The sequence below is a fragment of the Nelumbo nucifera genome, chromosome 3 (assembly GCF_055504915.1).
Source record: "Nelumbo nucifera cultivar China Antique chromosome 3, China Antique-T2T, whole genome shotgun sequence".
In the NCBI taxonomy this organism is placed as follows: domain Eukaryota; kingdom Viridiplantae; phylum Streptophyta; class Magnoliopsida; order Proteales; family Nelumbonaceae; genus Nelumbo; species Nelumbo nucifera.
Window position 1 is genome coordinate 12,959,093 of NC_142651.1, and position 11,588 is coordinate 12,970,680.

The window sequence follows — 11,588 nt, forward strand, 5'->3', positions numbered from 1 at the left end:
TGGTAGGTCCTGAACTAGTGACATTTCACGTTGCAAAATAGTAGTTGGACTTCATTGCCGACAGGCCAAATGCCATGTGATCAAAATGGCATAGGAAGTACATAAGTTGTAATGACCAATTGGCCATGGGAATAACTTTCAGTTTTCAACAAACAAATCCATCAGAGATACGACTTTTAGGCATATATTCCAATTAGCTTATCCTGGATCAACAACCAGGTCGGCAATCTTTATATCTTCACGCCTGGCTGCAGAACTCTTCTACTATTTATTTACAATTACACAATCACACCTAGAATCTACACGTTCCAGGCAAGGGGGTGAAGCAATATTAAGCACAGAAGAGCATATAATCCTCAGTTAAAAGATGTTCAGGGCTAAGCGGCTACATCAGATTTATCATCTCTGTTCCAACCATAATTTCTTCCAGTTTAAAATTTTCTCCCCGCTCCCTCCAGAAAAAAATGGAAAACAAAAACAAAGGGGACAACAAAAAGGAAAAGGAGCTATAAATCAGACACCCTAACCCTAAAATAAGTCTTCTACAATCCAACATCATAGTCAATGAGTCAAGAAGCACGTTCATGACCACCATGAGCTGCTGGTGCATGATTGTTATAAGCATTTCCACCACCCCTACCACCCCTTCCTCTACTGTTATAGTAATTCCTGGGGTAATAATTTCCTGGCTGGTCATAATATTGGTTGCGACCATTCTGGTAGCTCCCACCTCCCTTGCCACCTCGACCTCCACGGCCATTGGGATAACCCCTCCTGCTACCACCACCACGGCCTCTCTGGTTCATGTATGTCTTCCGTGGAATGTACTGTTGCTCCCTTGACTCCACCTCTCTCTCATCATCATCCTCAACCTCCAACTGTGGCTTCTGCTGTTCCTGTTCAATTGAAGTGACCTCATCCGGAATCAGCTGCTCTGGCTCATCCTGCCAAAACCAAAAGTAAAAATCCATTTTACACCTAAAAGGTGGCATAAGTTAGGTGATAATAGAACCCTTTTGGTTATTGGACTACCGGCTTGGGTGGTTCATCAACAGGAAGTGATTGATCAGCACCAGTGTCTTGTCCTTGAAAATGCAGACCGTCTTCCTCCTGCCAGAAAATTTAAACAGTAGGAAAACATTGAAAAAGATATGATATTGTATAAGAACTAATGCCATAATTATCTTGATGAGCAAATAATAACATAAAGAATAGAAGTAATTTAATTAATCATAACAAGACACCTTTTTGGAAAAGAAAAAAACTTTCTTCCACTAAAAATGCAAATATAGATAAAAAAAGCATTTAAATACCCTTCATTTCATCTGAAATTCTAAGCTTAAACTTGTTTTTTTATCAGCATTTTAAGCTTAAACTTTGCCTCTTTAACATTGGAAAACATCCCAAATCAATGTTTTAAAGTATGGAGGCATGACATGATGCACTCCACAAACTGGAGGTGTGACATGTAGCTCAGAACGCAAGAGGTGTATGCGACCTGAAGAGGAGGAAGAAAGAGAAGAAGAATTTCTTTTAATTTCATAATGATAAATTTTTATTATAATATTACAATAAACAAATTTGGACAGTTTTCATCCTCTGAATAGGGAACGTGATAAAATGGTTTCCCTGCTTATCTATAACACTTTTATCATAAAAACTGGCTTAAATGTAAGGTGTACACCTCTTGTATACAGCACAATAGAGTATGCCTATGCATCTCCAAACTCCACTCTAGCACCTTTTCATCCTCTGAATAGGGAACGTGATAAAATGGTTTCCCTGCTTATCTATAACACTTTTACCATAAAAACTGGCTTAAATGTAAGGTGTACACCTCTTGTATACAGCACAATAGAGTATGCCTATGCATCTCCAAACTCCACTCTAGCACCTTTTGAAACACTGTCTCAAACATGGTTCCTTACATTGACTCTGCAACTTGAAGCTTGTGTTCTTCTCATTGGGACACTTTAATTAAAATATTCATTAACATATTAACATATTGTTAAAAAGCAAAAACTGACATGGAATCTACTAAAAAACTGTTCAGATAGCAGTTGTCACAGATAAATCCAAGGTACCAATATGCTTACAATAATATTAGGGCAATATCACTTTTTCCCAACACATATAGACATACTTAGACATTTACGTATTTATGAATAAAACAGTATAATAATATTACCTTTGTTGTCACAATAAGAAACTAAAGTAAAGAAAAAAGTCTAGAATTTTCAACACAATTACCGTCTGGGCCAAAATCATAAAAGAAATACTTCATGACAATATGTAAACGATGAACATGTCAATACACTTTTGATAGATCATTAAAAAAATAACAATAAGAAAGACCGATAATATATACTTTGTCTCTATCCACTAACAAGATAAAGAATTTGATTGTAAGCTAATTCATCGCATCGCAGCATGCAAACACTGAAACACGTGATAAATGAAACATGCAATTTTGAAGGAAATACATATGCAGTGAATGTTTCTAGCTATATCTCTCAATAATTCACCAAAAAAAATAGAGATTTTAGTACCTTGAGGGGCTTTCCCTCACCCAATACATATGCATTGTTTTCTTAGCCATAATTGGTAAGCCTCCTCCAAATGAAACATTAAATGCACCACAATTTTGAATCTTTGATGCACTCCCCCTAAGAGAGGAACAGAGGTAAAGGAATCCTGGATTCATTACATGATAACCTATATAGGGAAAGTCAGAGAGGGACCAATTACTCCATCTATGATAGACAGACTACCACAGGATTTCACAAAAAAAAAAAGACTACCACAGGAAGGACCTAGAAACACTCAATTTATGTCATGGACAAAAATTGTCACTACTCGCATGGAACCCAATACGCTGTTTGTTTGCAGTTTGAATATCATTTGAACATTTATGAATGTATGGTAGTACAATGGGCTGAGTGTAAATTCTAGCTTACTTTTATATCCAACTTTGTCTTATTTGTTTGTGAGAAGTAAAATGATTTTTTTTTTTTTGAGAAGAGGTAAAGTATGAATTTCATTATGAAAAACCCTGAACAGCTAGAGGTTGTACCAGGGAGAGCCATACAAAAAACTAAAACACTATCTCATCAGCCTTTACAGAAAGATTTACATAAACCAAAAGGAGAATTAAATTGAGTAACTGTTTAGATTAAACTGAGCTAATGACCAAGAAAACAGCTTGCCCACAATCTTTTGCCACACGATCTCCAATTGACAGCTTTTGTTCTGGAAGATTCTAGAGTTTCTTTCCTGCCATATAGATCACCACACTACTCCAGGAATCATCTGCCATATTGCCTTTGCTCTTTTGTTTAGACCTTGAAAGTGCCATCCTTTCAAGAAGCTGTCCACTGATGCCAGGCAACAACCCCTGAGGGCAAACAAGCTAAAAACTTTCACCAATATGCTGTAAGAAAAATTACAATGCATAAACAGGTGATCGGCTAACTCATCCATCCTGTTACAGAGAACACATTCCAAAGAATCAATTCCCACAACCATCTTTAAGAGATTGTCCTTAGTTAATATTTTATCTGAATAGGCACACCAGATGAAAAAAGCAACTTTTGAGGGAATGCGTTTGCTCCAAATTAGGCTCAAGGGAAACTCCTGAACTTCCCTAGCCAGCTTGTTATAAAAGGAGCTAACAGAAAACTGCTTACCCTTTCCGATTTCCATTCAGCCACACTCTTCTATTGTCTCTGATGGGGTCAATATAAAGCTTTTGCAATAAAAGAGCAAAGAGTTCAATTTCCCAGTCATTTAGACATCTTCTGAACAGGGGATTCCAGACAAATTCCATAGGAGAACTGCAGGTAATCTGCTACCTTAGCTTCCTTATCCACTGCAACTGCAAATAACTTAGGGAAATCGTCTTTCAAAAGACTGCCACCACACCAAAGATCCTTTCAAAACCTGACCTTGGTGCCTTTTCCCACTTCAAACCTGATTTCCGTGCTGAAATGACTGTAGCTTTTCTCTATCCCTTTCCAAACCGAGCACACTATGGCTGACTTGCTTCACCTGGGTCCCAACCCCCATTTCTTAGACCATTTTTTGCTTTAATAACTCTCCTCCATAGGCTATTCTCTTGCTGACCAAATCTCCAAAACCATTTTCCGAGAAGAGCAGTATTTAGATCACTCAGTTTTCTGATTCCCAAGCCACACCATTTTTCTTGTGCTTGCAGACCCTTCCCCAATTCACCAGATGAATCCTATTAATGTCCTTCCAACCTTTCCACAAGTCTCTCATTTTCTTTTCAATCAAGGCTGCCATTCCAGCTGGGGGTATGCACTTTTGTGAGAGGAAACTTGGTCTCATGGAAAAGTAAAAAACAGTCAGTTGTGGCTAGAACAAGTGCAGAGGCTGAATATAGATCTATGGCTAATGGTGTTTCAGAGCTACTTTGGGTGAGATCTCTACTGAGTGAGATTGGAATAAAAGTTGAGGAGCCCATGATGTTATATTATGACAACCAAGCTGCAATCAATATTGCCCACAATCCAATTCAGCATGACAGGACTAAACACATTGCGGTTGATAGGCACTTCATAAGAAATAGGGTGACAACTGGAGAAGTCTGTTTGCCTTATGTCTCCTCTGAACTACAATTGGCTGATGTCTTCACCAAAGGGGTTGCAAAGAATAAGCTTGAATACAATCTACGCAAGTTGGGAATGTGTGACATTTACTCCCAACTTGAGGGTGAGTGTTGAGGTTTTAGATTGTAATCTATGGTGATAGTTTTTTATTATTTATTGTTTAGATAGGAAGTAGGGACCACAACACTCTTGTTGAGTCATTTTTGAGCAGTTATTTTAATTGTTTTATGCTGTTTTATGTGTTAGCCGCTCTATAAGGGCATATTTGTCTTTGTACTCTTTATTATTTCATTCTATAAATAATAGTGAAGAGGGCGGCCAGCATTATTGCTCTCTTTTCTCTCTCAAACCTCTTCTCTTCCTTTTCTCCTTTCTTCTCCTCTTCAAGAAATATTCTTTTCTTTTACAGATTTTTTATTTCAGCACCTTTCTAGTCTCCTCAACATATAATCCAAGAACTCCTAGTTGAAATGATCATAAGCTTTTTCTAAGTCCATTTTACACAACAAACCAGCTCTTCCATTTCTGATCCGGGAGTCTATTATTTCATTTGCTACCAGAACCCCATCCGTCAACTGTCTCCCTTCAATGATGTGGTCTCCACTTTATATGAAAGGGAACCATGAAAAGAGGAAGGTCATTTGTTTTGGAGGAATAACCTAGAAAGAAAAATGTGGTCTCCACTTTATATCAGAGAGAATTAAAGGTGGGAGGAAGGTAGTGCAAATTTTGCATCAGTTTTTGGGATTACAAAATTTGCACTGCAAATGAGACAAAAAGTGCAAATTTTATATCAGGTAGGAGTGCAAATCATAGTTACGAACAAAAGGATGCAGAACTGAACCAGGTGCAAAATTTGTACCCGGTTCAGATTTGCACCATAGTTTTCAAGGCGCCAAGGCAAACCTAGGTGACAAGGGGAGCACTAGTCGCCAAATCTCCTACACGCCTGCCTAATGTCTAAAAAGGGATAGAAAAACAAGGGGCTGATGCCCTGTTTCTGGTGTAGGAAAAGAAGTAAAAAAGACAAAAAGTAACATGGAAAATATGGGGTAGAGCCCCTATTCTTGTCTTTAAAAAATGAAAGAACAAAAAATAAGGCTCAAAAATGGTGGAGAAGGAGGAGACCTCTATTTTAGTTCTAGAAATAGGATGGAGGAGCAGAGCCCCTGTTTTTGTTCCAGAAAAAGGAAGAAGAAGGTGCGGAGACCCTATTTTTTGCTCCAAGAAGAAGAAGAAGAAGAGGAGATGAAGAACATACCTTCTATGATTGGTTGGTGTTCCTTGCTTAAGACTTCAAACTCTGTAAGTTTGTACCAGTCACCCTATTAGTCTTCCTCAGTTCTTAGCTTCCAAATATCTATCACTCAGAACCCTAACAAAATAAGAAACTAACAATAAAAGATATTATTTTGTTAAAGAAATAATAGAATGATACAGCGTATCATGCCTATATTAATATTATATACTAAAAATATAAAAACATATGAAAACATTATAAAACTTTGTATAAGTGGTATATAAACCACTTAATGTTTGGGTGAGACGAGCCCCAAAAAGCAACTAGGCACCCTAGGCATCGTGTAGGCACCTGCCTAGATGTTGCATTGACAACTATGATTTGCATTGCAAGCAAAGAGATCCTAAGCATATAAAGGAGATCCTCTTTTGTCAGCATAGAGAAGAGCCAGTTTTGCATGGATACAGACACGGGATTTGGAATCTGATTCCTGTCCAAGAGACTGACTTGACAAGATGAAAAAACAAGGACTTGTGGACACGTCTATGGAAAAGTACATATTATTATTAAATCATATTTTTTGAATTCTAACATCATATAATATACATGCAAAAAATGCTGCCTTTGTTACCAAGTAACGTTTGACATCAAAAATGGCGTTAATCTTGTACATTATCTGCACATTTGTGTCAAATAAACTAGGAGTTTGAAAGGAAATGTTACGTAGAAGTGTCCACAAGTCAAGAATCAATGGAGTGTCTCACTCCGATCCATGTCTGATAATGGTCACATTGACCACTTGAGAATTAGGAGTGTCCATGCAACACTAGCAACAATTACACTTACATTATATGATAGATATTGACAGCCTAAGAAGGCTTGTCCATCACAAATCACAAATCACAAAACACATCATGCAACAAGCAATTCATAAAAAATCACAATTCATTCTAATGCTACCTGATGCAGGACATCACAGTTGGTGTGTAAGCAAGTTCTACAGAGAAAGTACGTCCTAGAAATTAAACTCACTTTGGTGGGTGTTCCTTGGGCAATCCAAGCCCTCCAGAAATTGAAGGTGTATTTCCAAGCTGTACGAGGGAGATTCTACAGATGTATTCTGGACTGATGGAATGGCATGCCTCTATTTGAGTAGAATACTAATGCACGGACTCATAAATAGATAATGCGTATAGTACACATGTGCCAGATTCTGAACTCCGTTTTTCCAGTAGAACATTACCAAGTAAAAAGGCCATTAACCAATGTCAGTCCCAGCTACCTACAGTCTGAGGAAGGGTGGGCATGATAAAGACCTAACCTTTGGCATTTTTCTTCCCTTTTGCACAAAGTGGCTGCTCTATAAAGTTTTGGACCATTTCCATAGGGATATAACATTAGAATTCAAAGAGAATGGACTATATTAAAAGTGTTTTTTTTTTTTTGTAGATATGTCCACAGGTCCATCAAGTTAGATTTCCAAACATGTTTCAGATTCCAATTCTGCATCCATGCAATACTGGAGCAAAGTTCTTGTCATTATTGAGGATTCACCAACTGATGTTTGGACTTGGCTATTCTAGGTGGAGATACAGGGAAGGTCCACAGCTGGTGGTTAGCTGGTTCGGAAGGATGTCCGTTGGGTGTATAGTCATTGTATTAGGTGTTACCTAGGACAAGTATTTCTTTTAAAACGAAAAACCTGAATCTTAGGCTAATTCCCTAGTTTTCATTGTAACCAGAAACGATCAGTTACTGACAATTAGCAATCATCATTATCAAGTACAAGTGCAATATATCAAAACATAGAAAATCAGCATATTCATGAGAAGGAAGTACAATCTTCATCAAGAAGATTGACCCAGAGAAAAAAGTAATATATATATATATATATATATATATAAAAGAAGGATAAGGAGTGGCACTTCTAAGGGGCAGAAAATAAGAAGAAGGGACAGGGTCCCTATTTTTATCTCAAAATAAGAAGCAAAGAAAGGGGCGGTTGAAGTCTTCAAATTCTTTCTTGAGTTCTTCCTTATTGATTGAGGTTTTAAAGTCTTCAAGAACTGAAGGTGGCATCCATCAACTTGTTTCTAGGTTAATCCTAAAAATAAGAAAATGCTAAAAAGGTACTGCCAAACTGGTAATATGAAATTATTATAAACTCACGAAATGAATGAATGATCTAATGTAACAATGTCTATATTTTTATATGACTAATGTAACAATGTCTATGGAAATATTATAAATTCACAACTAGGTGCTTGGGCAGGTGACCCCATGGGGACTCAGTTGCTTAGGCATTGCCTTAACAAATAACAACTATGATGGTGGTGATGATGATGTTATTGATAACAATAGTCATGCCTGATCCACAACCTGAGAAGTTATTTTGAAACACCAAAGCATACTTCTTAGCCTCTCAGTGCGTCACTCTAAAATTACCCTCAATTTTCATAAATAGAATGTAATTCCTGAGATTGACAATACATGTCTAATCTTGCCTTTGTTCACTAATTAAAGCTGCATCAGCTTAAGTACAACCTCGAAAGAAACCAGCGAACACTATGCTGGAATTACAGTACCACCAAAAAATATATATATACATATAAAATAAATGAAAAATGCAAATGCATTAAGACTTAAATTTATGAGTTTGGTGATTAACCAATTATTATGTTAGTGATTATTCCTCAAAAGGCTATTTACGTGAATGTTCAAAAAATAATTATTTCGTAAAAAGGGAATAAAAAGGTTTCCAGATTCTAAAAACCCTTATTGCAGGCAAAACAAGTTTCACCTTATCAAGGCAATGCCCAAGTGGACAGTCTGCCTGGATGGGCACCGGCGATGGCACTGTGGAGTTCTGAACTGGTACCTGGCAAGGAGCATACTTGCCTGCAGCTGCAGCCACTTCAACCGGAGCTTTCATCTCGGGAGTGGTGGTAAAGTAATCAGAAGACAGTATTTTGTTGAGTCGCTCTCTCAACCCCGCATCTGTCAATCAAAACCATGATTCGCCAAAAGCACGTATACGGGGTAATCAAACAATTTCAGAAATTAAAGGATCAAACGGAACCAAAGAGTAGCGTAAGCGCGTAATACATGTAACAGTGGCTCCAGGTTCAATGGGCTGCTCCGAGTTGGAAAGCCAGAGCTTCGCATGCTGGACGCAGCTACGCAAAGCATTCTTGTGCGAGAAGATAGAATGAACGGGGCGGGAAATCACGAGACTGCCCAACATAGAAATCATATCCAAATCCTTCTCCCCAAGTAGATCGGTGGCATCATCGGTCACGTAATCATAGGTCAAGCAGCAACCACGCTCATGAGTCCTGGTGAGCATCGTAGAGGTGAAATCGCTCTGGGGCTTGACATCGAACAGAGATCCAAAGTATAGTAGATTCAGAAGATCCTCGAGAACGGCTTCGTTACGGTCCCAGTCCGGCCTGGTTTCCTCTGGCTCTCCACCCTCCTCTTCACTGTCCTTAACATTGTCGTCTACGACAGGGGGAGTAGCGGAGACTTGATGACGTTGGACGGCAAGGTTGAGCTCCTCCTGGAGGGCAGCGGTGAGGGGTTGACGAAGCTTTTCGACCTCATCGATAAGGGCGGCAACGGCGGGCTTGGAGCGGAGGACCTCCTCTTGCTCCTTGTTGATGGGCTTTCCCTGAGAAATACCGTCCTCCATCTGAAGGATTCGGTTGTATTTCTTCCGGAGGGCTCGGAGACGCTTGTTGATGAGACTCAGGACGGGACCATCTGTAACTTCTGAGGCCGCCGAGGCCGCCATTGCTGTTGGTGACGCCCTGGTTCACTCCCTTCGCTTATTCTGGCGGTTTATCTCTGTTAGTGGTGGCGGTAGTAGTTGGTGGCGCCGGCGACCGATGGGAGGAGGAGGAGCTGTGAAACTTGCCAAGGGTTTTGAAGAGGTTCTGAGCTCCGAGTCTCTCTAAAGTCTAAATATGCAAAGCTGACCAAGGGTGTAAGGAGGGAAGAAACAAAGCAGCGGGTCGGGTAGGATTTTTGAGCCCAAAGACTAAGGCCCATAAATATAATTACTTCGTTTGATTAAGATTAACTATTCTTTGGGATATGGGCTTATCAAGAGTCCTTTTTTCTTGGGCAGGGGAAATATGACACGTAAATGGATCCAGGGCCCATAACTTGCTACAATTCCCAGTTCCCACATTTCAGGATCAGATTATTTTCGGGCCATTTGGTAATAATTCAATTGGCATACTAGTAGGAATGTAGGATGCATCTGATCATAGGTCCAGGTGCTCGAAATGTGGCACGCACAGGTAAAAAGTTCAAGAGGCCCAAATCCACCTAAACGAGAAAAGAGGGGAGGTGAGCGTCCTGTCACTGCAGTGAGAGCTAACACATAATTCTCCTTCTCTTTCCTTCTTATACATGTGGTTTATGTCATTTTTAATATAGCAAAAATGTGTAATTCTATTTTAGGTTTTGGCCACTCCTCTTTACTTCAATACTATTGAAAATACAGTATTAACCTTACATAAAAGGATTGTGCAAGAAGTAATTCTGGGTTAATTGAAGAATATCTTATCCTTTTGCAACAAAAAAATAAAGTAATTCTGGCTTATTTCAGTCTTTTAAATAACTACAGTTAATGAAGGGTCTCTAAATTAGTGCCGGAATTAGCCCCTATCTTTACATCAGGCTCCCTTCTAGTTAGTATTAAATTCTAGATTCCTTTCTTAATTCGTCATTATCACACAAAAGTCACCAATTAAATCTCTCCACCTTGTAATTTTTTAATTAATAATTTCCTAATATCACTCAACCATAAATTCTTTCCTTCCCATACACATGATTAACCAAAATGCCTACTCTTCAATTATAACACCACTTCACTTCTTCCAATCCTCCTCTACGTAATTCTATTTTGGGGAAACCATTGATCTGGGTTATAGGACCTTAGTTCCATGGATGAAAGGATATTGAGGGTCTAATTTTGTTTTGCTTATAATGACATGGGTTGGGTTCAATCTGATCCATGAGCTCATGAACGATGCTTTTGTTCCTTTTTCAATCAAATTACTTCTTCCACATCTAAAGCTATACGGCTATACCCCATCTCTGCAGCAGAGGATACTTCATTTGGTTAGTTTTCCATCCCTTGCATTGAAGTAGATCAGCACTGCCTCTCAAAAGATTGATTTTGTGCAGAATAATAAATTTGGAACATAAAATATGATTAAAGCTTAATTTATTTTCAACAAATTATCTATTATTAGATGGCCTAAATTTTTCAAACAAAACTTTGAATTTGATCTTCTCCGATATAACATTATCTCATGGGCAAGCTTTAAGAAAGGTGATAAATCCACTTTCTAACAGCAAAAAACTGTTCTGATCCCAATCTTGTGGTGAGATGCATGAGATGTGTGGACCTAGATCATATTGGAAGCATGTTGGGATAGTGTTGGTTATGTTTGAGGTCGTGATGTCTAGCTATATCAATTCACCTTTGCAGCTGTTTTTTTTTTTTTTTGTATTTTCCTTTTCTATTTCACACTTTGATTTTGTTAAGAGATGTGGTTAATGGAAAATACACTCCATATTCAAATAATTCTCCTCCCTAATTTTTCTCTTACTTTTCCCATCATAGAGTTTAGATGATAGTACCAGTTAGTGCATGTACCCTTTTCTTAATTAGTCTATGCCACTATAAAAATTTTCCATCCTAAACT

The 11,588-nt window shown here is 38.4% G+C and overlaps 1 protein-coding gene across 1 annotated transcript; it reads right to left on the reverse strand.

Moving 5' to 3' along the window:
- Nucleotides 1–331: 331 nt before the first annotated feature.
- Nucleotides 332–9,837, reverse strand: LOC104596615 (uncharacterized). The gene is made up of 4 exons (XM_010257880.3): nucleotides 8,974–9,837; nucleotides 8,669–8,865; nucleotides 1,033–1,110; nucleotides 332–944 (listed from the first exon to the last, which is right to left on the reverse strand). Exons 1-4 carry the CDS (start codon nucleotides 9,659–9,661, stop codon nucleotides 570–572), a joined length of 1,338 nt encoding a protein of 445 aa, XP_010256182.1. The 5' UTR covers nucleotides 9,662–9,837; the 3' UTR covers nucleotides 332–569.
- Between the last annotated feature and the right edge of the window lie 1,751 nt (nucleotides 9,838–11,588).

Excerpts from the sequence above, each read along its gene's own strand:
- LOC104596615 (XM_010257880.3), bottom strand. The coding sequence starts at position 9,661 with ATGGCGGCCTCGGCGGCCTCAGAAGTTACAGATGGTCCCGTCCTGAGT. Across the intron at positions 1,111-8,668 it reads TTGGGCATTGCCTTGATAAG|GAGGAAGACGGTCTGCATTT; the intron begins GTGAAACTTGTT and ends ATTTTCTGGCAG. Across the intron at positions 945-1,032 it reads TTGATGAACCACCCAAGCCG|GATGAGCCAGAGCAGCTGAT; the intron begins GTAGTCCAATAA and ends TGGTTTTGGCAG.